Genomic DNA, 27,167 nt, shown 5'->3' on the forward strand with positions numbered 1-27,167 from the left:
TGAGTTGATGGAAGTGAAGCTTGTGTTAAAAGCTCTGATGAAATGAGTGCCCGTTAGAGGACGAGTTTTGATCCATCACTTAGCAGTAAAGTGGTTCTGTCTTTTAAGCCAAAGGGAATTATGCCCGGGGAGCTGCCTTGTTTAATGAGAAAGCAAAATGAAATGGAGACTGCCGAGTAAGGACTCCCTTCTGGTCCTTTTGTGTTTTTTAAGTGGCAGGAGCTATGAAATGCTGTCCTTGCTTATTTAGAAAACCAAATTATGAATTTTTACCTTCTTTTTCATACATAAAAGGCAAGTGCCTAAGAGAAACTTGATTTTTTTTTAATGAGACTTCATTTATGTTGCCTACAATTCCCTATCTTTTTCCATTGTTATTTTGAGCTTTCGGCATCTTAGACATTGAGAAGTTAAATTTCCTTCTAATTATCAGCCCAGGTTATCTTTGCCTTATTTGGGCAAAGCAGAATGGTCCTGACTTTAACTGGTAGCCCAGAATCCCATTAGCACCTACAAAATAGATGTCTTTAAGATAAGGGTACAAGTTTAGGTGATGACTGATAGGGGTTCATTTTTTACTCGTATGTTAATGGTTAAATTGTCTTCCCGTGTAAGGTACATCTGGTATCTTAGTGGTTAAGCTGCATCTGAGAGCCTGAGAGCCTGAGAGATGAATATGACAGGAAGTCCCCTATTTCCATCTTTTGTCTCCAGTAACAGCTGGCACTGGGTCGAGAACTCCTTTTAATAACATTCACTTAGAAGGGAAGGCCTTTCCACATTCCATATTCTTTCTTCTGGCTTCTCTAATTTCCTTGGGTTTCCCTTCCAAAATAAAATGATGAAACAGCAAGTGGGGAATTAAAGGGAAGCCCAGCCATGAAGCAAAGAAGGAAAACGCTGACAGGGCAGAGAGAAACCGTTCCCCAAACCAGCGAAGTCCATGTCACCATGTCAGGCCTGTCTGAGCATTTTACAAATGTGGCGTTGTTGATATCACAGGGTGTGTTTTTTTGTTTTGTTTTGTTTTTCTTCACTTTATTTTGCTGGTTTAGCCTCAAGCCCAAGGCAGAAGACCTATCTGCATTTGAGCCCTCAAAGTAGGTTGTCGCAGGTACTCTGTCTGTGGTGATGGTCCTGCCCTCTGTGATACTAACCCATGCATGAGCTTGCCTGTCTCTGTCCCTGGGGCCACACTGAGCCCTCCTCCTGAGGGCAGTGTGCCTGGGTTGTGGCCGCAGCATGCTTCGAGTCTGAGAGCAGGTGTCCAGAGCCCTGAAAGACTGTCTCATTGCAAAAGAGCATGTCAGGGGGCTGCAGGTCGTCCCTCCCACCTGGTGTTGTTGTTGGGCTGCGGAAGGTCATGGCTTCTTGTCCGGTCAGGTCTGTCTGAAAGTCCTTTGTCTTGGTGGCGCGCTCCTTAGACAAATAACTCTGGCATGGACATGGGGTCAGTCTGGGTGCCTTTCAGACCAGTGTCCTTCACTCAAGATCCTATGCTTTCCTATGGTGCTGAATGCTGAAACCGTGATCACCCCCCTTGGCAGTCCCTGGGCGCAGAATGAACACCCATTTTCCCTGAGAGCGTTCCCTTTGTGCACAAGCCATTTCCCAGTGCAGGGAGTCTATCCTGCAAGTCAGCCATGTGGATATAGCTCTGTTAGAGGTCTCACAGCCATTCCTGCTGAGTTGTTTCCACAGAATGGAGCAAGAAGTACTCAGTGGGGCTGGCACTGGAGCCGTGCAGCCGCAGACACTCAGGAGAGGAGCACTCAGTTGCTGTACAGGCAGCTAATTGGATGGTGGCTGCTGTTCTCCCACAGCAGCTCCTCCTCCTTCCCACATGCCCATGCAGTGGAGAGAACCTGTTTTGCCCAATAATAATGTGACCTTCTACCCCTGCTTCTCGCCTGGTCCCCGCTAGTACCCATGTCAGGGAGCCCAGTGCCATCTGACAGCCCCCTGGGGCATGTCCCTTGGCATTGTCATCTTAGGCTTTGTGGAGGACAATAGGCTCCTTGGAAGCTTTCTGCTAGCGCGACCTGGCATAACAGAAATCCCATATGTGGCTGTCATCCCAGCAAGAGGTTAGCAAGTAGATCTCAGATAGATCTTACTAGAAGGTAGGCAGGCGCAAGCTGTAAGTGTGATTTCAAGGATCCATCGTGTGAACTATAATGTGGGTGTGATCATTCTGTTTAGTGGGGGGCGGGCTCCTATTTCTTTTCTTTTTTTCTTTTTTTCTTTTTTTTAATTTTTATTACAAAGTCAGATATACTGAGAGGAGGAGAGATAGAGAGGAAGTGGAGCTGCCGGGATTAGAACAAGCAGCCATATGAGATCAAGGCAAGGACCTTAGCCACTAGGCCACGCTGCCGAGCCCGGGCTCCTATTTCTTTTGAACCCCACGTTGACCTTAACACCCTGACTGTGCAAGGCTATTCCTGAGTAGCCCCGGAAGGTAGGGGAGGCCAGGTGAGTCTTCTCCAGCAGTCACCCTAAAACACCCAGAACACCCCAGGGTGCAGCCACCTTGGGGTGCTGAATGCTGTGGCTAACACAGGGGCAGGCAGAAAACCCCATGGTGTGTCAGCCTGTGACATCCCTTGATCTGCTGTGCACCCTGGAGGTGGTGATGTTCACCTTCTTCCTGTAACAACACAGTCCCGATTCTGCCTGGCCTTTCTCACCGAACTATTATTGATGTAAGAAGCTTCATGTTTAGTGAAATGTTTGCTGTTAATGTGTTCATTATTTTCATATCTCCTTGTGTGCTTGTTTTCAAAGCAGGCTGCCAGACTCCAAGCAGCCCAAATGCTCGATTAATCAAGGGTTAATGAAAGCATGGACTTGACTTTTAGTGTGACTGCATCACTGGATTAAATAGTGGCAGTTTTTTTGCCTTGCAGGAGGCTTTGATGCACTTTGTTTTCTAGACCTGGGCAGTGGGTCTTCCCAAATGCCAAGAGTGGATCCAGCCTGGCTAGCCAAGGTCACCACTGCCGCGTCACTTCCTTTATCATTCTGACCCTCTTCTGGGGTCCAGCGACCTCACCTGCAACAGGTGACTGGTCTTTTTACCCAAGACTCCTGTGAAGATTAAATGAGAGATCACAGGCAAAGCACCCAGGGCACAGCCAGAGTGCAGGCAAGGCGTGGCGATGTAAACTGAGACCGAGATGCTGATGAGCATGTGGTGAGAGAAGTGTTGTTGGGGTGCCCCGCCGCATTTACACCCACCTTGGTGAGAAGCCGATTCATTCATTGTGTTAATAGCCAGGTGGCTGAGAGAGAAACACTTTTGAAAAACCACTGCTAACTCACTGGTTCCTTCTAACATGTGCCGAAAGTTTGCAAGAATATGTTTCCCATTTCCATTTCTCCCAATTAATGATTGGCGTGACTGGAGTGACATGTGATCTGACCGAGAGGCACCAGTGATCAAAAGGCACCCTGGGAGCCTGGATTTGCTTAGTTCTCTCCGGCACTGACACATGTTCTGGCATCTGAGCCTGGTGGGCCAGGACACAGGGTACCTTGGGCCCTGAGCTTCTTGCCCTAGGGCCACTGGACTGAGGACAAGAGCGGTGGCTGGGTATGGCTTAGCTGGGTCTTATCTCAAAGGGGAAGCTGCGGCCCCTGGAGCCCGCACACTTCAGAGTCTTGCTTTCATGCCTCTCAAGGGACCCAGTCTCGATCTCCCGATCCTAAGCTGGCCGGCAAACAAGCTGTCATTTGAGTGGTCTCCAAGGGAGCAGAGGATTTCAAAGGAAATTGGCATGATGAGAAATCATGGCGGTTGTTGGAGCTTTGAGAGCCGATTTCATTAGGAGACGGTTTGAGCTGTCAAACCAGCCGCGGTTCAGCAGAGGATTGGGAACAGACAGGGTCCTTGACACGTGCGTGTGAAGCTCCAGCTGCCTCTCTTGGATCAGGAAGACAAAAGGCCAATGGGTGGGGTCCCCTTGCAGGTGCAGGGCTGGGGAAGCTGAACACTGAAAACACACAGGGAGAAACAGAAGGCATGTGAAAGGCGTCTCCCACAGTTAAAGCCAGCCGCCAGAGCCTCCCTCTCTGGTGACCGGTCTCCAGCGCCACTAAATCGCTTGTTTAATACGTGGTTAATATGCCTGGCCTCCTTGTATCCCCAGTGGGCCCAGTGGCTCAGCTTACTTTACTTTACATTTAGAGAATGTTAGCTGATAGAGTATCCACAGCCCTGACAAAGAGAAGCAGCACTTGCGGCCTCCTGGGCTCCAGAGGCTTTCCATTGTGTCACCATTGTGGCTGGAACACCACAGGGTGGACACAGGGAGGGGGAGTGGATGCCCTATGTAGAACACCTGAAAGAAACGGCAGGAGCTATCCAAGCCCTTCTCCTGGCTCCTGGTTCTGTGGAAGCTCATGGAAGGCATTGGGGAATCCTGGCTGAACTCTAAAGTGCCTTTGCTGGGTGTGATACGCTGGGCTCATCCCTCAAGGCCACTGGTACCTGCCTCACACTACACGGATGCATGCACACACACACATATACACATGCATACATACATTAAATATCTAGCTCTCTCCTATATGATTTTCTCCTTCATTTGCTGTAGCTCTCTGCGTACAGTGTCCTGGTGGCCTCTTTTTCCAAAAGTCCAGGTCCCAGTGCTGTTCACGGTGGAGTGACTTCACTAGGTCAGGAGTTGTTCTTGAACCCCCAAAAGCCCACCCAAGATGTCATGGGGCTGTGTGGACATGCCCAAGGGCTGCATCAAGCCTGATTTAAGGCAGGAAGGCACCCTGTCTGGCCCCCAGTGAGATGTATATCCATGTAGCTCTCCACCTGCACCTGATCTGCCCCTGTACCAGCAGGAGAGAAGAGCCGGCATGCGGACTCTTTCCTACAGTCCCGGCTGTGATTTCCGTGTTGATATTGGCCATTATAAAGCAGAATCCGTGGATCTGCACCGTGTTCCTAAGACACTGGCCCAGAGTTCTCCACCAATACCGTTTAGACTCCACCTGTCTGCTGAGGTGAATCAGGCAGATGAGTCCATTTGTCAGCCAGAGGCACAGAGTAGCCCAGGACCCCCGCCAGTGTCACCAGGGCCAGCTGGAGACAAAGGCATTTTTAGGCATCTTCTTGCTCCTTTCTGGTCTCTAAAGGATTAATACCCAAAAGAGCCCCCTTCCACCCCCCTGCAGTGGGGTCTCCCTGGCTGGTTTCTCTCCGGAACAGATCAAGCAGCTAATTCCAAATTGGATTTGTTCATTGGGCTGGCTTGGGCTCTCCCTTCCACCCCTGTGCGGGGGAGCAGCATGCGTGCGGATGGCTCTCTCCCCGTGCGTGTCTCCAGATGGCATCTGGGTGCAGAGCTGTCCCCAGCAAGACTGCAGCACAGCCGCACCACCCCTCCCCCTAGGCTCCCATGGGGAAGGGGTGATATTGTTCTCACACACCCCTCCTCTCCAACCTGCAATTCTGCCGGAATTTGCTGCTGCAGGAGCTGGCTATCACCTTTCTGCTCCGGAATCCACTGTCTGCCGTGGATCTGTGTGCGTGTGCGCCAGAGAATCTGCAGGTCCTTTTCCATCCCAGCCCCCCATCCCTCCCCCCGCCCCCACACACACCCTACTCCTTCATTTTCAGTATGTAGTGGCAAAGAGAGAGAGGAAGTATAACATAATTTTAGGGCTTGTGTTTCAATTCCACTGCATTTTTATGGGACAAGCAGAGCCTCAGCTCCAGGAGTTATTAGGTTAGTATCTAAAAAGGGTTCAGGGCCGTGGCTCTGATTATTTAAAAGGAATTAGATGGCCCTATTCCAACCCTCCTCTCTCCCTTCCTCCCCTCCCCCCCATCGCCCCCCAGGGATGAACCAGATCGAGGCAAGGCCCCCAGGGACTAGTTGAAGGAATCCTGGCACTCTGATTAGTTTTGCTCTCCCAGCTTAATTGCGAAGCTTCCTCTCTCTCCCCACTGATAGCCCAAGTGGCTCTGTGTCCTGCCTGCCCCTCTCCCCTGCCGCTCCCCTTTGCTTTAGGAACAAGATGATCACAATGCAGCCTTGTGAATCAATTTTCTCCCTGTGCTGATGAAAGTGTAATTCATTCTTAATCAAGCAGCCTTGCTGCTGCAGGCTCAGTGGCTGAATACATTTCCTTACCCTCCCATCACTTTGGGAAACAATCCCCCTCAGAAAAGGACTTTTAGAGGAGAGATGAGAGTTGGCAGCCAGCCTCAGGCGGTGGTTTCCAGCAGGGGGCGCTCTCGAGACCGACATTGCCGGAGTCCGGCTTGCTGGCAGCCACCTACTGCTGCCAGGCCAGGGAGCTTCTGTCATAGGTGCCTTCCAGGTTTGCTACCTGTAGGTCCTGAGGCCATTTCTCAGGAGTATCTCGAATCGAAGCAGTGAGCAGGAACTGGCTAAATCCACAGATTGGGTGCCTGGGTTAGGAGAAGTGGCTGGGTACCAGGCCCTTACCTAGGGTTGACAAGAGCCAGCCTCCTGTCTTTTTAGGGAGACAGATGTGTTTCCCAAATCCAAACTGATTTCATTTGTTCACGGGTGTGCATTTTTGTCACACCACACGCAGTTTGGGGAGCGCAAGGAGCCCTGTCTCTGCCAAGTGTTTTGTCTCCTGCGCTGGCACAGCCTGGTAGCTGTCACAGACAACTAGCAAGGTGGTGAAGAAGCAGGTAAGAGGAAAGGAGACCGCCAGGGTCAAGTCTGTGGATGTTGGACAGGAAGGAGGAACTAGGCCCCAGCAGGTGGACCCTGGGTGTGGAGGCGGGTCTCCGTAAGATAAAAACAGACATGCCGCAGAAGGAAAAAAGGAAATCGGCCTCCTTGGAGTGGAATTGGATTAGTGACAGACGCGAACAGTCAGTTCAGTCGGCAGAGAACTTAATTCCTCCCGTATTATTCACACGGCTGATTCTAATCAGATGTGAGGAGACAGCTGGAAGAGAGCAGCTGGTCAGGCCCGGGCCTTGCAGGGAGACTTTGTGTTCTTTTAGTCATCTTCAGGGAACTGGCAGGAGTGTGGCATGTCGGGGACTTTGAGCAGGGCCCTGGTGGTCTTCCTTTGAGCTCAGCCCCACCATCAAGACCCTCTCCCCATGGTGAGCTCTTCTGTGGACACAGAGCAAGTTCTGAAGGACAGTGTGGGGTTTACTTGGTCACCCTGCTGCTTGTCCACAGCATGGGCCAAAGGAGATCAGTGTCAGAAGGCACAGTCCTCCACTGTCAGCACCAAGGCTTCTCTGCTTCATGGCCTGTCTGACATTCCAGGATGGTCTCAGAGCTCTGCCCGGCAGTGGGCGTGCAGGGCCCAGGCACTCAAGGAGCTTCCCTGGAGGGCGAGACTGGCACAGAGTGAGCTCTGCTTGGAATGGCAGTAGCAGCAGGTGGGACTCACAGTGCAACATGGGGCAGGAGAGAGCTGTAATCAGATGGCCTACACAGCACCTGCTAGCTCCAGTAAGCACAAGCATGGCTTCACTGTGCAGAGAGACCCAAGCCACGTGCTTAGCAGGAAGACACGGCAGTATTCTCTGGGTTCAGACATCTGAGGGGTCAAGAGGGTGGAAAGGAAACCAAGAAGTTTCAAAAGAAGAACTGGAGCCGGGGCAGCAGCCTAGCAAGCTAATCTTCCACCCACGGCACCAGCATCTCATGGGCACTGGTTCAAGTCCCAGCTGCTCCACTTCTGATCCAGCTCCCTGCTGATGGCCTGGAAGAGCAGCAGAGGATGGCTGAAGTCCTGCGCCCACATAGGAGGCCAGGCTCCTGGCTTCGGACCAGTTGAGCTGTGGCTGTTGAGACCATTTGGAGAGTGAACCAGCAGAGAGGAAATCTTTCTCTCTCCTTGTCTCTGTAAATTTGCCTTTCCAATAAAAAATAAATCTTTTTTAAAACAAGGGGGGAAAAGGAAGCCCCACAGCAACAGGCTCGCATGCCCCGCTGCCTGAGCCTCTGCCTCTCTTGTGCGTATCTCCTGCCTGTATCTGTAAACATGGCAGTGAACTTTCTAGAACAGACAGTGAAGTGGTTTCCCCACCCGCCCCAACTGAGGGGAGCAATACCAGCAAAAGCTGTTGGCAGTGACCCACAGTTGATGGGAGGCACCTCCTAAGCGGCCACCCACACATCGCGAGGGCTGATGGATCTGTGGACTCCCCGCTATGGACAGAACCTCCAGGGGTGAGGCTTCACCTTGCAGCTCCTTTGTCTCACTGTAGCCCACCTCACTACCGTCCCCTCCTGCCAGCAGGATGCCTCTTAAAAAAAAAAAATGTTTGCAAGGCAGCAAGAGCTGCTATCCACTGGTTCAGCCCCAAATGCCTGCAATGGCCTGGGCTTGACCAGGCCAGAACCAGGAGCTGAGAACCCAGTGGCATCAGGAGTGGAGCCTAGATTTGAACCCTGGCCCCCAGTAGGGGATGTGTTGTCTGCACCAGCGTCTGAACTGCTGTGCTAAACGCCTGCCCCACTGAGGCCCTGTTGATGGCTGGGGTCCCAGGTGCCATGGAGGGAGGCAGAGCCCATCGTGCAAAGTGGAAAGGTCCCAGCAGCGGGGAGTGCACTGATGCCATCAGTTGCTCTGACTTCTGGGTTCCTAGTGGAAGTGGAACTGTAAGGAAGAAAGAAATGGGGTCAGCAGCCCAGGTCTCACCCATGTCCACCCAGTGCTGCGTGGCACCACCCTGCCAAGGCCGTATGCTTGTGGTGCTTCTCGACTCCTGCGTGTGTGTGGCCAGTGTACCTGCCTCTCCTCTGTGCCTTTCTTTGGCACCGAGATCAAACTCCCGCTCCTGCAACCCAAGCGCCAGGGCCAGGCCTGAGCCGCCACCGCCGCCACCAGAGAGCACATGCACCAGGAGCTGGAATCTGGCGCTGCCGGAGCTGCCAGATCCTTCCCCTGGCACCTCCAAGGGACAGCCAGACGCTGCTTGGGTAGAGGATCCAGGAATTCTTGGAGCCAGCATCGCACGAACGGGCAAGAGGCTCTCGTTGGCACGCCCCCCACCCCACTGAAACCCAGGCTTCCTGCCTAGGGAAGTGGCCAGGGCTCCCAGGGCCAGCACTTGTTCCAAAGCCGGAGGCTGCAGAGGCCAGTGCTGTGCGTGACTCGGCCTTTGGGCACTCCTTCCCTGCAAGGGCTCTGCTCTGCCCCCATCCCTTCCCGCCCCCCCCGGAAGGAAAGCAGCAGAGCTGGGGGAGGGAAAAAGCGAGGGGGCTGCCATTAGTAATCACAGTTGCTGCATCCTCACCACGCATCAGGCACGGAACCGAGTGCCTCACACGCGTGTCCCAGTTCCTCTGCACAGCACCCTGTGAGGAAGGGGCTGCCATCATCCCCACTTCACAGTGGGTAAACTGAGGCCCGAGGGAACAAACCACTTGCCTGCAGCCACAGAGCTGACCAGTGACCCAGATGGGCCTTGGATCATGTGCTCAGCTGAGACAGTGTCTGATTGGAAGTAGCTGTGGCCGGACACTTTCCTACAAACTGGTCTGGGTCCTGGACCCAAGCAGAGGCATTGGGCCCCACACCTGTTAGTTTCAAATTCCACTCCACCCCTACCACTCCCTCAGGAGCATCCTGTTCCCTCCCCTGTCTCTCCTCCCCCCTCCTCCCCCCCCCCCCCGCAAGCTGAGTCTCTTCCTGTCTTCATGTGACCCTCCTGCTTCCCATCACACACCCACCCACCCCCCCCCCGGCCCTTCTGATTGCACCAAGGGAAACCATGTGCACACAGGCCCCCAGCTCCCTTCTGTAGATTGGAAGCTCCGATCCACAAAGCTCCCCTCAGCCCATCAGTGCTGCGCTTCTTTCTAGAGGGCTTCTGAAATTGGTTCCACTGAAGAAAACAGCTCCAATGCCTCCCTGCATTCAGCTTGTTAGCCAGAACTTCAAGGCCAAGAGCTTTGGCAGGATTCAGAGGCGGTGCTCAAGCTGTCTCGTTCTGAGCGCACAATGGTGGTGGTGGTGCTGCTGCTGATGATGGAGAAGTGATGGTTTCAGACTCGCCCACCCCTGTCCCTCGGAGAGCTCCACATGGGACTGAGGACTTTTGGCAGCTCTAAGGGCGGCAGAGGTAGCGGGAAATGGGCCCTGCCATGTAGCCCGCCCCGGGGTTTACTTCCAGAGAAGCTCAGAGAGGTTGAGAATGTCCACTGAACCCACACAGCATACTGATGACAGGGTTGTCCCTGCTTGCCCCTTGCATCTCACCATGTAGTGACCCTAACAGCCCACACCTGTTCACTCAACAAACATCTGCACTCCCACTGACTGCAGTGGTCAGGGACGTGAAACGGAGCAGTGTGCCTGTCTGTCCGCCTTCCTCTGACAGCTGCGCCTCTGGGAGAGTTGGCTGTGGCATCCACAGTTTCACGCTAATGAGGGGCGCCCATTAGGCGACAAGTGGGGCGGTGGGGGAGGGGCACCGGTGCCAGGCGCTTTCTTTCTTCCTCACCCCATTCTTGTGAGGCAGAGTCCTTCCTGGGAGGGACACCCATGCACCCTGCCAGAACTGGCTTCTCCACAGCCAGCTCCACGCGTAGGGAGAAATCCTGTCCTGACCACTGGAAGTGGAAGGGATATGCTCGCTCAGCTTCACCTGACACCATGTTGCCTGTCCCCACAGACATCCCCAGGGCCTGAGGAACCAGATGCTTGTACGGGAGCTGGGTCCTCAGAGCCCCAAGGTGGTGAACTCCCTGGCTGGTGTCACCCCATGGCACCATCCCCCCACCCCCAGGAGCTGTGGACATCTTCCTTATCCAGGGACCTCCTGACTGACCTCTGAAAGGCAGTGTCCATGGTCAAGTTTTCCTGCTGCCAATTTGCTTCTCCCTCAACCTGCTGATTTGGATTCTGGGGCAAATCTAGCAACTTCCCTGGGGTTGACCACCAGCTGCCTGCGTGCTGTTTTTTGAACAGTCTGCCTCTTGACTCGAGCCCCTTCCCCAGTGGTTGGCACGCCAGCCAGCTGGGACTGTGAAAAGGAGCAGCCTCCAAGCCCCTGAACCCCTCTGTCTGTCTTACAGCTCACCCTGCAGAGCGCCAAGTCTCGAGTGGCCTTCTTTGAAGAGCTCTAGCAGGGGATCCAGCCCCCCACTGCCCCTCACCCTGGATCTGCCACTTCTGCTGTTCCTAGCACCATCAGGATGGTTGGACACCCCCAGAAGCCTCCCATAGTGGCTGGCCGGGGACTCCCTGGGAGCTCCAGGACTTTCCCCAATGGAGAGCCCAGCTCCCTTCCCTTCACGTGCAATGGCCTTGAACCACGAACCACTGAAGATTACCCTCCTGGCGTCCTCGTCCTCCGGATCGCAGTCTTTCACCTTTTTAGAAGATTTTGTCTTTCTTTGTCTACTGTGGGATCCCACGTGACCCCAGAGTGCATCTCGAACTGCCCAGAGTTGACCTCAACAGTCCAGTCTGGGCAGTGGGAACTGTGAGCACAGGTCCCTGGGAGACAAGAAGGTTCGCCACTCATCCCACACACAGTTCTGGGACAATCTTCTCCGAGGAAGATGCGGACATGGCACTTGGTGAAGAAGCCTGGTTCCTGCATGTCACGGTGAGCTCATGAGAAGGACAAGTCCTCCCCCAGACTGCTCTCAGGCTTCCAGCTGGTGGGGACCAGGCAGGGCTGTCAGGTGAGGGATCCCACCACATAGGGACCTGACAGTATGGGTCGCTTGCCACCCTCTGCCTGCCACCCCAAACTAGCCCCCTTCAGCTTCAGAGGAGACTCCTTGGGGACACCCTAGTTGGGGCCTACAGAATAGCACTGATACTTCTCGATGACCCAGTGCCAAGCTCCAAGGCCTCAGTATGTTCCTGACCCGAGTTACCTTCGGGCCAGCTGGACCTGGGCTGCATCTGGCTGTGTCCCTTGTCCCCCTGTGGACCATTTTATACTCTCCTAGGCCCCTGTGGAGTCCCCATGTATCCCTCCAGGCATGAGCCAGTGTACCTGTCTGTCCCCAGGTACATGGCTCATCTCCTTGCCTACAGAAGTGGCCCCACAGCCATGCCACCCAACTGCTCACTCCTTGGTCTGGAGCCCCTTCCTGCTGCTTCCTCCCTCCACATCAGGTGTTGTTTCTATGGCCAACCAGAGCCCCTCAGGTGCTTCCACTTGGGCCCTTGGGCCAAACAGGTGCTGGGTCTCAGTCCCGGAACTGATGCCTTTTAATTGACGCTAGCTGCAAACCTGAGAGGAGGACAAGTCTCTGGCCCCTTGTTTTTTGCTTCTCAAAAACTAAACAACTTAAGGATGACCCTGCCTTTTTCCAGCATTGGGCCATCTTGCCCTGAGGGAGCCAGCACTATGTCATCTCCCATCCCCACCGCCCCTAGGGACAGCAGGAGCTCCCAGTGCAGCTTCAGCCTGGGAGAGTCCCCCTGTGTCATGTGTTGTGCGCTGCCTCCCCGGAGTCTAGCCCATGCCTGATGGCAGCAGGCACTCCTCTCAACGTGTAAATTTAATCTCTAACAGTGACTACGGGACCCAGGGGCAGGATGGTGGTTTATAACTGCGGCGTCAGGCTTTGTTTTCTTATTATTTAACTGCCGTGCGTGCTTCAGAAGCCTGAGAAACGCCACGCCGTGCAGCCCCCAGGGAACCAGCTAGCATCTGGGCTCTGACAAGGCTGAGAAGGAAGGTGGCAGAGCGGTTCCACTCTCTCTAGGGGCAAGAGCCAGCAGCCACTTGCCCGCCCCCCCCACCCCAAATACACACAGGATAAGCAAGGCAGGGAGGACAGAACCCCCAGAAGGGTCTGTAGTCCTAGAAGGAGAAAGAGCCAACCTGGGTTTTCAGAAAAACCGAAAACCCGTGGCTGTGGCTGAGGTGAACCTTTAGGGGCTTGGAGCCTCTGAAGTCCCTTGAGATCAGGGGCCCCAGTGGCTGTGATTCCGTTAGGAACGCTTCTGCCACTGATGATCTTTGTCCAGCCATTGGCCTAGGCCCTCTGGGTTCAGCCACCTGCTGGTGCATCTGACAAGGCCCCAGGAGCACCCTGGCCTGTTGGCCTTCACCCACCCCCCATGCGTCCACCAGGCCGGGCTAGACAGCTGCCCGTGGCATTGCATAACACCTCAGTGACTGTGTTGTCATCCCAGGGACGGGTTTCTCTCTCCTTGGTTCTTCTTTCCCCAAAGTCCAGAAGCTGACAGCCAGTAACGGTGACTAAGTGCTCAGCGCTGACAGGCCTGGGGCCTCGCTGCCCCTGGAGAGAGGCATGCTGGGTGGAGAGTCGGTCTCTCCCACTCCCTCCACTGTCTGTGGGATTCTGGGACAGTCCCATCCATTTCCCCGGAGATCTCGGACTGTGCTCCTGGCCTTGGCACCCAAGTCCCACCTCCTGTCCCAGGCAGGCACTGTTTTCTATTGTGGGGAACTGTTGTAATTTAAATGATTGTTGTAATAAAAATTCTAATCTGTGTAGCATTTGTCTTGGGCGCCCTCAGTTTGCTTGCAGCTCAGGTCATTGAGGTAGCAGCGTAGGAGCTGGGTGGCAAGGCCACCCCTGTGGTTCTGTAAAAAAGTGGACCCCTCCTGGGCTACCTAGGCCTTCTTCAACTGCAGATCTTCTTCAACTGTGGCCCTGGCCTTGATGGCAGAAAAGGTCACCTGCTTTCATGCTGGGAACAGTGCCCCTTGCAACCTCTTCACCTGGGAGCACCAGTTGGAGGGGGCGGGGAAGGAATTGGGAGAGCAAGGGTGGGAAGCTGTGCCAGGGTCTCCACTTCCTCTCTGCAGCTGACTCTGAAGCAAAAAACAAGGGTGCTACAAAGCAGGGAGGGGGAAGGAGGGTACTCAACGACAGGTGTGTGAGCTGTGTGTAGAAGACAGGGCTTTCCTCTTTTGTTTGTGAGGTTTAAACAGATAGGGCTCCATCTACTAGTTCATTCCCCAGATGCCAGCAACAGCCAGAACCGGATCAGGCCAAAGCCAGGAGCTCAATCCAGGCCTCCTTGAGCCACTGCTACACAGAGTCTGCATCCTCAGAAAGCTGGCATCAGGAGCTGCAGCTGGATGTTAGTCATTCCCGCGTGGGACGTGGGCATCGTAACTGCTGGACTGTATACCACCCCTCTCTTTTGGAAATCTGCAGAAGTCCCTGCTAAAGGTGAAAACTCCCCACTCTGGGGGGGCTGTACCCCAACCACCACAGCCTGTCAGCAGATTGAGATGGCGCACAGTGTGGCTGTCAGGACTCTAAGGGTCCTGCTTGTCGTGTGTGCCCAGACACTCCAGGCTTCCGCTGTACCAGCCAGTAGGGAAGATATTCCAACATGCAGAAGGCTGCTGACGTGTGTTCGAAATGACTAGTTTTGTATATGTTAAAAACATTTGTCCTAAAATGAGAACACTATGGGATTTTTTAAAAGATTTATTTTATTCAGGGGAAGCAGACCAGGCTTAAAAAAAAATTTATTGGAAAGTCCCCACTTTGGGGGGGCTGTACCCCAACCACCACAGCCTGTCAGCAGGAGGAGAGAAAGAGAGGAAGATCTTCCATCTGATGATTCACTCTCCAAGCAGCCACAACAGCCGAAGCTGTGCTGATCTGAAGCCAGGAGCCAGGATCCTCTTCCAGGTCTCCCACGCGGGTGCAGGGTCCCAAGGCTTTGGGCCATCCTTGACTGTTTTCCCAAGCCACAAGCAGGGAGCTGGATGTGAAGCAAGGGACGCCAGGATTAGAACCAGCACCCATATGGAAATCCGACACGTTCAAGGTGAGAACTTTACCCACTAGGCTACCATACTGTGGGATTTTTTTTTTTTATATTTTTATTGGAAAGGCAGATTGAGTTTATAAAGAAGGGGAGACAGAGACAAATATCTTACATCCGCTGGTTCACTCCCCTAATAACCTCTTGGTCGGAGCTGAACTGATCCAAAACCAGGAGCTAGGAGCTTCTTTCAGGACTCCATGTGGGTGCAGGGTTCCAAGGCTTTGGGCTTTCCTCTACTGCTTTCCCAGGTCACAAGCAGGGAGCTGGATGGGAAATGGAGCAGCCAGAACACAATTCAGCACCCATATGAGATGCCAATGTTTGCAAGGTAAGGCCACTGAGCCATCATGCCAGACCCAAGAGCATTGTATGTTTTTATTTGTTTGTGTTAAAGATTTACTTATTTTTATCGCAAAGTCACATATACAGACAGGAGGAGAGACAGAGAGGAAGATCTTCCATCTGATGATTCACTCTCCAAGCAGCTGCAACAGCTGGAGCTGTGCCGATCCGAAGCCAGGAGCCAGGAACCTCTTCCAGGTCTCCCATACGGGTGCAGGGTCTCAAGGCTTTGGGCCGTCCTCAACTCTTTTTCCAGGTCACAAGCAGGGAACTGGATGGGAAGCAGGGCTGCTAGGATTAGAACCAGTGTCCATATAGGATCCCAGTGTGTGCAAGGTGAGGACTTTAGCCATTAGGCTACCATGCTGGGCCCTAGTAACAGTCTTAACTGGCTTTCTTTTTGAATCTAGAATGGAATAGCACTTCATTCCATAAAATCGAAAGAGTGTTCCTTATCAAACCTTTTTTCAGAAGACAGGTGTCACTCTCGCTGTCAAACACACACACACACTACACCTTGCTAAATTAGTAACATTCTCATGATGAGATCAGTATATCAGTATATATATAATTAGTATATCAGTATATATAGTCAGTATATATAGTCAGTATAATCAGGATGAATATCTCATGGTCCTGCCCAGTCCTATGGTGTAGATGAGGCCAGTGGAGTTCTCTGCTGCTTGATTTTGGTTTTAGTGTGTTGTGGCAGTGCTGTAAATGCAGCACTGCCGGCTGGCCCTCAGCGCTCAATCTTTGTATTGGCATCCAGGTCCCTAGAGGCTCATTCTGACTTCCTGGCCAGGAGTGTCCACGTTTCCCTTGGTCCCAGCGTGAGGAGGGAGGGGACAAGAGGATGCCTGGCAACTGTCCCTACCAGGGCTGCCTACTCCAGAGCCTTGATATGGAGGAGCAGATAGGGCACCACCCACAGATAATGAAGAGCTGGGGCAGGGAGGCACTGGGGACAGAGTGCTGTCGTCCTGATGGATCCGGGCTCCAATCTGCCTGGAAAGGAATGTGTCCAGCCATGCACCTGTCCTGCATCTCCCTCCCAGCCAGAAGGCCAGAAGCTCTCCTCTGCTTCCCAGCGGCCGTGCAGTCTTCCTGGCGTCCTATCCTTGCTGCATTACAGCAGCAGGATCCTACGGCCCATGCAGCCCTAGGCTGGCGCTGAGATCACAGTTCACAGGGAGACTGCTGGGGTCCTCAGAGCGGGAAACTCCCAACCCCTGTATCAACACATGCCATATCCTCTCCTGGTTTCCACTGGAAGCCCTTTTCTCACTGAGAGGAATTGGGGGTGTGCTGGCCCAGGAGGAGCACCTGGCGTAGGCCAAGGTCACTCATGTGTCCAGCGGGCTGCTGGGAGTATGCACTCAGCTTGGTTTCCCCCTGGGTCCAAGTGCTCTCCCCTGCCCACATAAAGACATCAACACAGCCAACAGTGATATCTCTGGTACCCTCAGGGATGTTGCTCCAATAACATGAAGAATGAAAGAAAAGTATCCCAAATTCTAACGTGGGCTTGGCATTATCAACAAGTTATAGAAGCAACTGGAACAACAGAAAAAAGAAACATGAAATCTTTACCATCTCCCAGGGCTACGGGGGCAAAGGGGAAACATGAGGAAACAGCCCCACCCAGAGGGTGAGAACTCATTCACACAAGCCTGAGTTCAAATCCTGGCTCAGCCACGTACAAAGCAGGTGAGCCCAGGCATACCACACTGCCTGGCCCTAGGAGCTGCAGTGTCTTCAACTGTTCCTCGGGAACTTGAGGGCGTTGTGAGTGTAACAGTGTTCTCCCCGCCCTCCAAAGCATGCCCACCTCCCTTGGCTGTTCCTGCTCAGGTGGTCTTTTTTCTGACTCCCTCTACTGCAGGTTGGGGGCAAGAGGAAACAGAAAAAAGCCAAGGTGATTCAGAGGCAGTCGCAGCTGAGAGGGACTAGGCCCACCACTTCTCCCCAAGCTGGGCCCCCATCCCCTCCATTGTCCCCAACATGTAAATGCACCTGCACCTGGCTTGCTGGTCATTGCTGTTTGCCCAGTGCCAGCTGCAAAGCACAGTGGATGATAGATGGCCCTGGGGCTGGGGCTGCCAGCGAAGGATGTTCTTGTTTTGTCACATTCAAACCCGCTGCGCAGGTCAATGATTTACTCCCTGCACTCTGCCCCGCCAAGTCCTCCCTTGTACCCGCAGATACCTGTGCCGCCAAAACCCAGGCATAGATGCCCAGGCAGGCACAGCAGTGACCTAATTTTCTCTTATCAGGCATAAAGAAGAAGTCCCTGGTGGAGCCTTGCCCATTTCCAATATAAATAATGTAATTCCCCCGCCTGCCTGCCTGCCTACTCCTGCCTGTTCTGGGACAAAGGGGGCAGCCTTTTATCTGAAGGCATTAAGTCAGTAAACAAAAGCAAAAGAAAGCTGGGGCTGGGTGTCTGGTGGCAGCCACATGCTGCTGGGCATGCACCCTAACCTGAGGGAGAAGAGGAAACTCGGTCCTCTGGGGACCATCCACCCCACCCCACTCCAGCCTGTCTCCGTTTAACTGAGCTAGGAGACCTCTGGCATATACCTGCCATACACCTGCCCGGTTTGAGAACTGCATATTTTTCAGAGAATACTTCACAGGGAAAAAGGTATAGAATGGGAGTGGGAAGAAGAGCAGCCCACCTGCCCATCCTGTGCCTCAAGATAGCTGGCCTTGGAGGAGGGGAGAGGTCCTTCCAGCTTTCTGCGTCTGGCTGTGTGGCCTTAAGTCCTTCCTGCTCTCTGGGGCAGCTAGAAGTTCAAGTCTGGGCCCACTGGAAACCTGAAGCTCCTTAGACTTTCTGTTCCATCCTCCCACATCTTCAGTTTCATCCTCCAGGGAGCCAGACACACCTGGATGCTCAGCAGGGACAGCCAGCATGGCCCATCAAGAGACCCCTCTTGTCCCATCCTTTCTCCCCGCCTCACACTGCTCTGGCACAGCACAAACCTTGGAGGGCACTAGAGGTACCAGCCCCCTTGGACAAGGCAGGGATTTGGCACAGCACCCTGGGCTTTCCCACCACTGCTACTTCCTGGGCAACCAAGGCTGTCAGCCCAGGCGGCACACCAGGATGGTGGACATTGCAGCAGCCTCGGCCAGGCCTGTGTGACAGTGACTGCCCTGGGACTCACTGGGGACCTCCCTTCTTTGCCCAAAGCCGCATCCTTCCTTCACCCCATCCCTGCCAGCCTTCCCCCGCAGCTCCTGAGGCTGAATCTATTAAGTCCTTCATATTAACTAGCAGAGGGGGAGCAGCCCTCTTTCATCTCCACTGGAGTGAATTTGCATTAACACCTGGGGAGTTCTGTTTGCCTTGAGAAAGCGCATTGCTATTCTGAGCAGCGCGTTGTGGGGCTGGGCTGGGCTGGGCTGGGCTGGGCGCAGGAGCCTACTCTTTTATTAATACGGCTTTTCTCGCCTCCCTATTTCCCCCCTCCCCCAGTAGGCGGGGAGAGAGACTGGGGAAGCCAGGGCTCCCCACTCCACGTGGGAAGGTCCCCCAGAAACGCCGAGGAAGAGGGAGCTAGAAACAAACTCCAACGTGAGACTAGCGCACCTTCCCCCAGGGGTACTAAACAGTGCGCCTCAGGAGACTTCCCTAGCAGCCCCCAGCCCCTCCCTAAGCACTGTTGACCAAGCCCCATCTGCCATGGCAGAGCTGGGTGGAAAGTAAGGGAGACAGCTGCAGGGCTGGGACAGACACAGCTCCACCTGAGGAACTCCTGGAGAAAGGAGGGACCAGGAGACCCGGGGGCTGCCGATGAGTCAGGCACAGCTCCCACTGCACCTCAAGGTGACGCCAGTGTCCCAGGGGACCCTGACTCAGCAGCTGCCCCCCAAACGATGGCACTCAGAGTGGAGCAGCATCAGCCAGCACCCTGCAGTGCACCCAAGAACACACAGCCGTAACAGGGAGTCACAGGGTCTGGGGTACAAATAGGTTGGGCAGAACTTGGTTTGCATCGCTGGAATTCTAGAAGAAGCATAAAGTGAGATGGGGGGAGGGAGAACAGTGATGAGGGAAGGCCTTGCCCTCCTCCCACACCATGCTGAGGATTTCCAGAAGAGCTCCTGAGGGAGCTTGGGAAGCAAAGGCAGCCAGCATCCCAGATGAACCTGGGAAAGCTAGGAGTTCCCCACACCACCAGCTGTCTTCCCAGACGCCACTTGGCCTTGGCCTCTCAGCCTCACCCTCTTCCTCAAGCAGGATCAAAAGAGACCAGACCCCGCTGCCCGGAAGAGTTCATTAAGTGTGACCTGTGGTGGTTGTGTGCTTGTAACTATTTACTGTTAGCTTGTCCTGGACCAGTTATCAAGGGAGACAGCTACATGAAGAAGGCTCTCACACAGACCTCCCACCTCCCAAATCTGTATTACCTCCCCACGAAGAAAGGAGTAAGTGTAGCCCCCTGGAAGCAAACCCCACCACTCCTCCAGTAATGGGCTGGTGGCCACAAATGGCCCCAAGCCGGTGGCACAGCTTTAGCCTGCCAGGGAGGACTGGCAAGGGGCATGTGGGAATAGAAGGGGACCCTGGCCTAGCATCAACATTCCACAGGCATCCCCAGCTCCTGCGGCAGCCTGCCCACTGCTGCCACAAACATATCACTGCTGCTAGGACCAGGCCAGGTGCCTCACTGCTCTCCAGTGATATTTACCAGCCGAGAAGTGGCCACCCAAACGTGAAATCAGTGCAGCCCGGGGCTAGCCCACTTCATTAGGGTTGGTTCTGCCCCACTGGGCAGGATCAGCACAGGGGGCCCACAGAGCCCTTCCTCACCCCATGCCTCTATGCCTACCCCCATTGTTCTCGCCTCACTTGAGACCCCACCCTCAAGGGTCCTGCAACTCCCAAAGGCTGGTGGGGCCCTGAAGCATCAGTCTTGGTGCATCTGCTATTACTCCTCTGTCTTCCCAGTGGTCGAGGAGGGGCCAGACTAGAGCCCAGGTCCTTCGCTAGTGGGACACCCACGAGAGCCCTGTGCAGACATTGTCACTCCCGGGCAGAGCTTGGCGGCAAGGGACGGTGGTGACAGACATATGACTTCTCCCAGGCCTGTCTCATTTAGCGACTCAATCTCAGAGAAGTCCTTCCCACAACCCCTCATCCCCTGCAGCTGGGACAGGCTCAGGGGCCTGGTCTGGGCTGTCCCAGAAAGACGTCAGGGTCTAATTCTCAGATTGGGCTGGGGCAGCGAGAGGAGAAAGGAAGCGGGTTGTGAGGTTGGTCTGGTGGGGAGGAATCGGCACAAGTCCCAGCCATGGGCCCTGCTGCTGCTGCCTCCCACCTGGGGGGCCCATGCGGCAAGCTCCAGGTTGCTGCTTAGTTAGCATGGGGTGGCCACAGGCATGTCTGAGTGGAGAGATGTCTGCCACCAAGAAACTACCCCTAAGTGCCGAGGCCCTGGTACCACCTGCAGGGATGACATCCATGTTCCTTATGTGCCAGCCAGGCCTACTCCCCATGCAACCCATCAGGGGTGCAGCAGGTGCCTGCTGAGTGAGTGAGTGACCCTCACCAGTGAGGCACTCTGCACAACCCAGGTGATAGAATTAAAGCTATTGCTGTAATGAAAATATGAAAGAGGGGAAGGGAAGCAAGAACTCCCCAGCAAATGGGTCTGGGAGGTGGGAGGCCCCATGCACTGCAGACCAGCGGTTGGAGCCAGCTGACCTATGGTTACTGCAGCACGCACGGTCATCTCTCAGCCTCCAGCTCCCCAGCCCGCCTGGTCTGGAGGCGCATCCATCAATATCTTCCAACTGATGGTGCAATTAAGCAAGCCTGCCTCTTCCTTCTCCTCCTGCCAGCCCAGAGAGTGAGGGCCAGGCAAAGATCCACCAGCCCCAAACCCAGCCATCCCAGACTTTGTGCCCAAGCCCCGTGCCTGTCTGAGGAAATGCCTGGGAGAGGAGCTGCCGTGGCCTCCCCGTTTGGACAGGTGAGGAACTGGATGCCTGGAGTCCAGGGCCACACACAGCCTTGGAGCTGTCACTCAAACGTGGCTTCCTATGCCCCCTCCAAGCCTTAGTTCCCCCGCCACACACACCATGCCTAGAGAGCCAAAGGTTCCACCCCAAAAGGCCAGTGGGAAGGCTGCTGTCTGCAGGTCCCCTCCCAGCACCACAGGGGACAGCGTGAGAGTGATGGATGAGGGTCCCGCGGGAGCAGCTCCAACTCCCACCTGTCTGGTGATGAATTCCTTCCTCCTCTCCCAGGTCCCCCCCACCGGCCTGGCTCCATCTGGTCAGGCGCAGCAATGGGCTGATGGATGGGTTGCCCGCTGGGCCACCTTCACATCTACGCCCACCATAGTCAGGAGGGCCAGTCTGCAACTACTCACTTCAGGCACTCAACAAATGCTCTGCTAGTCCTGGGCCTATTGTGTGCTATGAGCTTACTGTGTGCTGTGAATCAGGCAGACCAAACCTCCAGCTGGTCAGAAGTGGGTCAGACACAGCGATCAGGGGCAGAGAGAGGACCTCCAAGTCGACCTGAAGGGCTGGGATGCTGAGACTGAGGATCACAGAGAGCAGCTTGGACAGGTCCAGAAGTGAAGACCAGGTCCATTCTGATGGAGGTGGGAGGGGGCAGGTGCTAGCAGAGAGGGGGAGTCACAGGGAGGGATGGGAAAAGACAGAACTGCCCATTGTGGGGTTAGGGGTTAGGGGAGCTTGGAATTGGCACCATTTTAAAGATGAAACAGCTGGGCCCAGCATGATAACCTAGTGAGTAAATCCTCACCTTAAATCCACCAGGGATCACATATGGGTGCTTGCTTGTGTCCTGGCTGCTCCACTTTCCCTGCCTATGGCCTGGGAAAGCAATAGAGGACGGTCCAAAGCCTTGGGTCCCTGTACCCGTGTGGGAAACTTGGAAGAAGCTCCTGGCTCCTGACTTTGGAACTGCTCAGCTCCTGCCATCATGGCCACTTGAGGAGTGAACCACCAGACAGAAAATTTTTCTCTCTGTATCTCCTTCTTTCTGTCTATCTGCCTTTCCAATTAAAAACAAAAAAACAACGAAGAAGCTTGAGTCTAAGAAACAGGTAAGAATTGGTCAAAGCATAGTGGGGTGGGGCAGCCCCGGGACCCCTGAGAACTCCAGCAGCACCCAGGCCTTCTGTCTGAGCCTGGACAGGCTCCACAGCAACGTGAGGATGCCCCCGCCCCCTCTTCCAAGGGAGGCAGCTGTCCCCTTGGCTCAGCGTGGACGGGAGCCAGGCAAGAAATATCACATCATTAAAATGACAAATCCCTTCACTAAGTGAACCGGAAGGCCCGCCGCCTGCCCTGCCCTCTCTCAGCCCTCCCTCCCCAAGCTTCACTTCTCTTCCAGGTGGCCCAGCTTGTCCAGCCCACAGGGGAGCCTGTGCAGGGGTACAGCTTGGCTTGACTTGGCAGGACCACGTCCCAGGCCCATCGATGCCTCACTCAGCCTTGACATGACCTTGGGTCTTCAGCCTCTGGGGCCTCCTCAGCTCTTCCCAACAGGCACCAGGGAGGAGTGTGTGTGTGTGTGTGTTTGTGTTGGAAGTTGGGGGTCCATTTTACAGGTAAGGAAACAGGCTTCCTGATGTGAGGTGTCTCAGGGTACAAAGGATCCAGCCACTGATCCAGTGCTGTTCCAAAGGCCCCCTTTGTACTGGCCCAGATCATTGACCTGGCTGTGACCGGCCCCTTCTCCTCATTGCGATGTTTTCTTTTCTGAGCCAAGGGGACAGTTCAGGGACTTCTTGCCCGTATGACCCTGGACGCTGCCCCCGTTCCATTCAGAGATGAGCAGGTGCAAGGCATGATGGGAGCCGAGTGAGCGAGTGTCTCACTCCCACCTACCACAGAGGCCACACCTGCAGTGTGCACCCTACACACCTGTGTGTGTCACATGTGTGCACCTGACCCCATGTACCTCTGTCCTGGCTGTGGTTCTCAGAGCCTGGGCGTCAGATCCTCTGTGCATGTACTCTCAGATTTGTAGGCTGGCACGCACAGGCTTGCTTCACCCAAACCTGTCCCTGTGTTTCTGTGTCACATGCCCACTGCCCTTTGGAGCACCTTTTCCCTCCCCTCCACCTCCATTTGTCCCAGGTGGCTCTCTAGAGAGAGCATGGCAGGTGCACAGGTGGCAGGAGACAGTGCCCCACCCAGCCCTGCAGGCAGCCTGGGTTTCCAGAATGACCCCCCACCATCACCAACAATACACACACACAGCTCCTCCCTCCTCAGGCCCAGCCTGCAAGGACACACCATCCGCCCGCCCTGTGTCCTGGTCTCCTTGGACGCAGACAGAGCCCACAGAGGCGTCTGGCGCATCTTGACTCGGCTGTAGCAGCTGCACCAGTCCTCCAGTCCCCTGTGTCCCTCCTGTCCTTCCCCACCTGCTGGGCTCAGCGGCCACAGCAGCTGACCCTCCACCTCCCCTGCCCTGGTCAAGATGGAAACGGGGCTCCCTGCAGGACTCCCCCGCCTAGAGGCTCCTAAGCCTTCCCACCCAACAACCAGGCTCATCCTCCCACAACCTCAGTTTTCCCACCTGGAAAACGGGAGGAAGGCCCAGCTGAGAATTCTCTTAAGGTTTGTTGTCCTTGTCTGGGCTGTAATTCTCAGGCCATATTGAGGGGAGGGGGGCAGCAAGGTCCAGGGACAGGCCTCTAGGGTGGCAGCTCTGGGCTCAGAGCAGCCCGGAACCTAGGAGCTAGGTTCCAGGAATGTTATTTCCTGATGTCTGGAGGGGGCCAGTAGGGCCTGAGGGCTCTGGCACTCCTGCCACCCACAAGGGACTTGGCCCTGGAAGCGCGCCCACCTTGTCCTGGGTCCAGGCAGTGTCTTCCTGGAACTGCTCTCTGCTGAGCCAGGCATTTCCCCACCCCCCTGCTCCCTGCTCAACACTCCTGGCTTTGAGCCCACCCCACCCCCAGCCCTGCCCATCCATCTGCCGTTGTCATGACCGTTGTCGTCTTCGCTTCCTGGCAGGACTACTGTGCCATACATCACCTGGCCACACCAAGGCCAGCAGGCCAGGAGGGTGGGCAGGGGTGTGATTGGGCTCAGACTAGAGCCTGAAATGGTGATGGTGGCATTGCAGACAAAGCCCTGCCTGTGAATAGGGAGTTGGGTTCCCTCCAGAGCCCACAGTGGATGGGGACCTCAACGTGACCTGGCCGAAGCAAGTGTAGCTGGTGGCCAGGGAAAGGTGCAGGGTGATGGAGGAGTCGGAGTCAGCAACACTTGGCAGGATTTCAGAGTTCTACCCTCTACCTCACCACGCAATTGGCTGATGAAGGTGGCTGGGATGCTGTCTCCCTACCGAGCTGCTGGTTCCCTCTCTAGACAGCCACAACAGCCAGAGCTGGGCCAGTCCGAAGCCTGAAGCTTCTTAGCAGGGAGGTGGTTTGGAAGTGGAGCAGCCAGGACACATCAGCATCCCATCCTCGTCCTGGTACTGGCCCAGAGGAGACAACTTCTGAGTAAAGACTGGTAAGGGTTGCCAATATTTCTGGGCAGGAAGATGTTCGTGCTGGAGGTCCCAGCAAGTCCAAAAAGGCCCTGAGGCAAGCATGTGTCTGGCCTCAACCATTAGCAGATTTATAGAGAGAAGGAGAGACAGACAGATCTCCCATCTGCTGATTCACTCACCAAGTAGCCACAACAGTCGGAGCTGAGCCAATCCGAAGTCAGAAGCCAGGAGCTTCTTCTGTGTCCCTCATGCGGGTACAGGGTCCCAAGGCTTTGGGCTGTCCTCCACTGCTTTCCCAGGCCATGAGAAGGGAGCTGGATGGGAGGTGGAGCAGCTGGGATACTAACTGGTGCTCATATGGGATCCTGAGCATGCAAGGTGAGGACTTTAACCACTAGGCTACCGTGCTGGGCCCTAAAATAAAATTTATTTGAAAGACAGAATGATAGACACAAAAGAAAAAGACAGAGAGATCTTTCATCTTCCAAATGCCTGCAACAGTTGAGGCTGGGCCAGGCCAGAACCAGGAGGCCAGAACTCCTATCAGATTCTCCTATGTGGGTGGCAGAGGTCTGGGCACTGGAGCTACCCTCTGTTGCATTAGCAGGGAGCGAGATCAGAAGTGGAGCATCCAGGATTCAAACCAGTGTTCTGATAGGGGATGCCGGCCACCTAAGCTACAGCTTCACTCCACTTGGCCACCACTGTACCCCAGCTGCAGAGCAAACTCTGCCCTGCCCATCCCCTTCACAAGTCTGCCCTGCACACTTGGGGCTGGGGAGGGAGTGTGGGGGATAGCTGCTGATTCATGGTGGCATGTGTGTGTGTGTGTGCACGTGTGCGCGCATGTGTGCCAGAATGGGTGGTCAGGACCAGTGAGGACACACACATGTCAGCAAGGATGCCCCCCATCCTTGCCTCAGTTTCCCTCCTGAGAAATGATCAAAGGAAAGGACCCCACAGCCCTTCCTGTTCTAAAATGAGGACACTCTCTATGGTTACCCCGAGTTCTGGGTAGGGAGTCAGGTCAAGGGCACAGGCTGTGGTTCTGCCCTTGAAGCAGGGACCTGGTGCACATGGACCCATGGAGGCACACGTTGTGGCAGTGGGGGAGGAGAGGATGCCCTTGGGGATCCCTTCCCTCCTGGTTCTGCAGGGACTGGACCATGAGCTTTGGGGTCCTCTTCTGTTCTCCCAAGCCCTCCTGCCAGCATGGGGCTAGGGCTCTGGGCCAAGGGGATGCAATGGAGAGCCCTGACCAGGTCTCCCTCTCTTAGCCAGCTGCCCACCAACCAGGGATCCCAGAACTTGAAACAGGAGGCTCCACTCACAGTGACCCTACTTGGGAGGGGCCCTGCCTGCTCCCACTTGCTCCACCCAGCTCCCCAGTTCACCCTGAGATCCCCACAGCTCCTCTAGTTACATAGCCATAAAGCACAAATCTAACAATCCAATTAGTGACGCCACTATTGCTTTGTCCAGGATTAAAATTACCAATTAAACTGCTGTCGATTTCACCATCCCTTGGGCTCAACACAGTGGGGGCATGGAGGGTCCAGGGACCTATTAGCACACTCTTGGGCTGCCGGTCTCCACTCCCAGGGATCTTGGACCTAGCTCAGCCCTGGAGGAAGTCCCTGGGTCGGTCCACTGCTCCTGGGTCCTTGGACAACCCCCACCCCCATCCAGCACTTCTCAACTCAGGAGCCCCAAGGATCACAGCCCAGGTCCCTTTAGAACTGGTGTTAGTGGAAGCTGTAGGGTCTTTCCATTCCAGCTCCTCCCTGCAGGCTGGGTTTTTCCCATGTTCTCCAGGAACAAAAGCCACCTGTTCAGTGTCCCAGGATCACCTCAGCAGCTGAGTCTTAGGACAGGAGGAGGAGAGTGCTCAAAAGTCTGGCCTCCATTCCTCTACCAGGTCTCACCCCGGCCCCTGTTCTCAGGCACCACATACGTTCCCTGGTGCAGTGGTACCTTAGCCTCCCATCACTCTCCTGTGTGACATGCATACAGGTGCTTCTTCAGGAGCCCTTTAAGACTTTGTCTCTATGCAGAGGGGATCTATGAGCACAAAGGCAGAGCCAGAGACTGAGCAGGTGCTCATGACTGTTTCTGCAGGGGTGAGCTCTCCATCTGCAGAGGTATGCAAGCGCAGGCACAGGGCAGCAGGTGCCAGAAGCCCAGAGAACAACTTAATCATCCCACGAAAGTACCTGGGAGGCCGCATCCTGCACTTCCCACTGCCCTGCCTGGGCTTTGAGCCCACACAGCAAACCTGTCCCTCATAGGTGAGTGGGGAGCGCTGGCTGAAGCTACAGAGCCCCCTTCGCGGCTCTGCATATCTCAACCCCTAGAGACAGGTGCACGTTTCTCCCTCCGGGTCACATGGAGAGCAGGGGACAGGGGCCCAGCCTCAGTCTGGAGGCTGCAGCGGTAGCTCCCGCCAGCCACCGCTTTAGGACGGCCGGAAGCAGGCGGTACAGTGTCTCATCAGAGGCAACAGACTGAGGCTGGGAACTGGGGCACCCAGAGCAATTAGGAGACACCTCACGCCTCGTCTCCCACCAGCTGTCAT

At 54.9% G+C, this 27,167-nt stretch overlaps 1 protein-coding gene across 6 annotated transcripts in view; it reads left to right on the plus strand.

Annotated features, from left to right (window-relative positions):
• Positions 1-27,167, plus strand: part of NF2 (NF2, moesin-ezrin-radixin like (MERLIN) tumor suppressor) — a 188,331-nt gene that overhangs the window by 76,089 nt on the left and 85,075 nt on the right. The window contains exons 16-17 of one of the 6 annotated variants that reach the window (XR_009244386.1): positions 1,056-1,100; positions 11,046-11,162. Coding sequence is in view for 4 of the 6 variants with exons in the window: in XM_058656719.1 (XP_058512702.1) it covers positions 11,046-11,096 (51 nt within the window). In the remaining 2 variants the exon portion in view is untranslated. The other 5 variants (XM_058656721.1, XM_058656720.1, XM_058656722.1 and 2 more) reach the window with 5 other exon arrangements.

The sequence above is a fragment of the Ochotona princeps genome, chromosome 29 (genome assembly GCF_030435755.1).
Source record: "Ochotona princeps isolate mOchPri1 chromosome 29, mOchPri1.hap1, whole genome shotgun sequence".
Classification (NCBI taxonomy): domain Eukaryota; kingdom Metazoa; phylum Chordata; class Mammalia; order Lagomorpha; family Ochotonidae; genus Ochotona; species Ochotona princeps.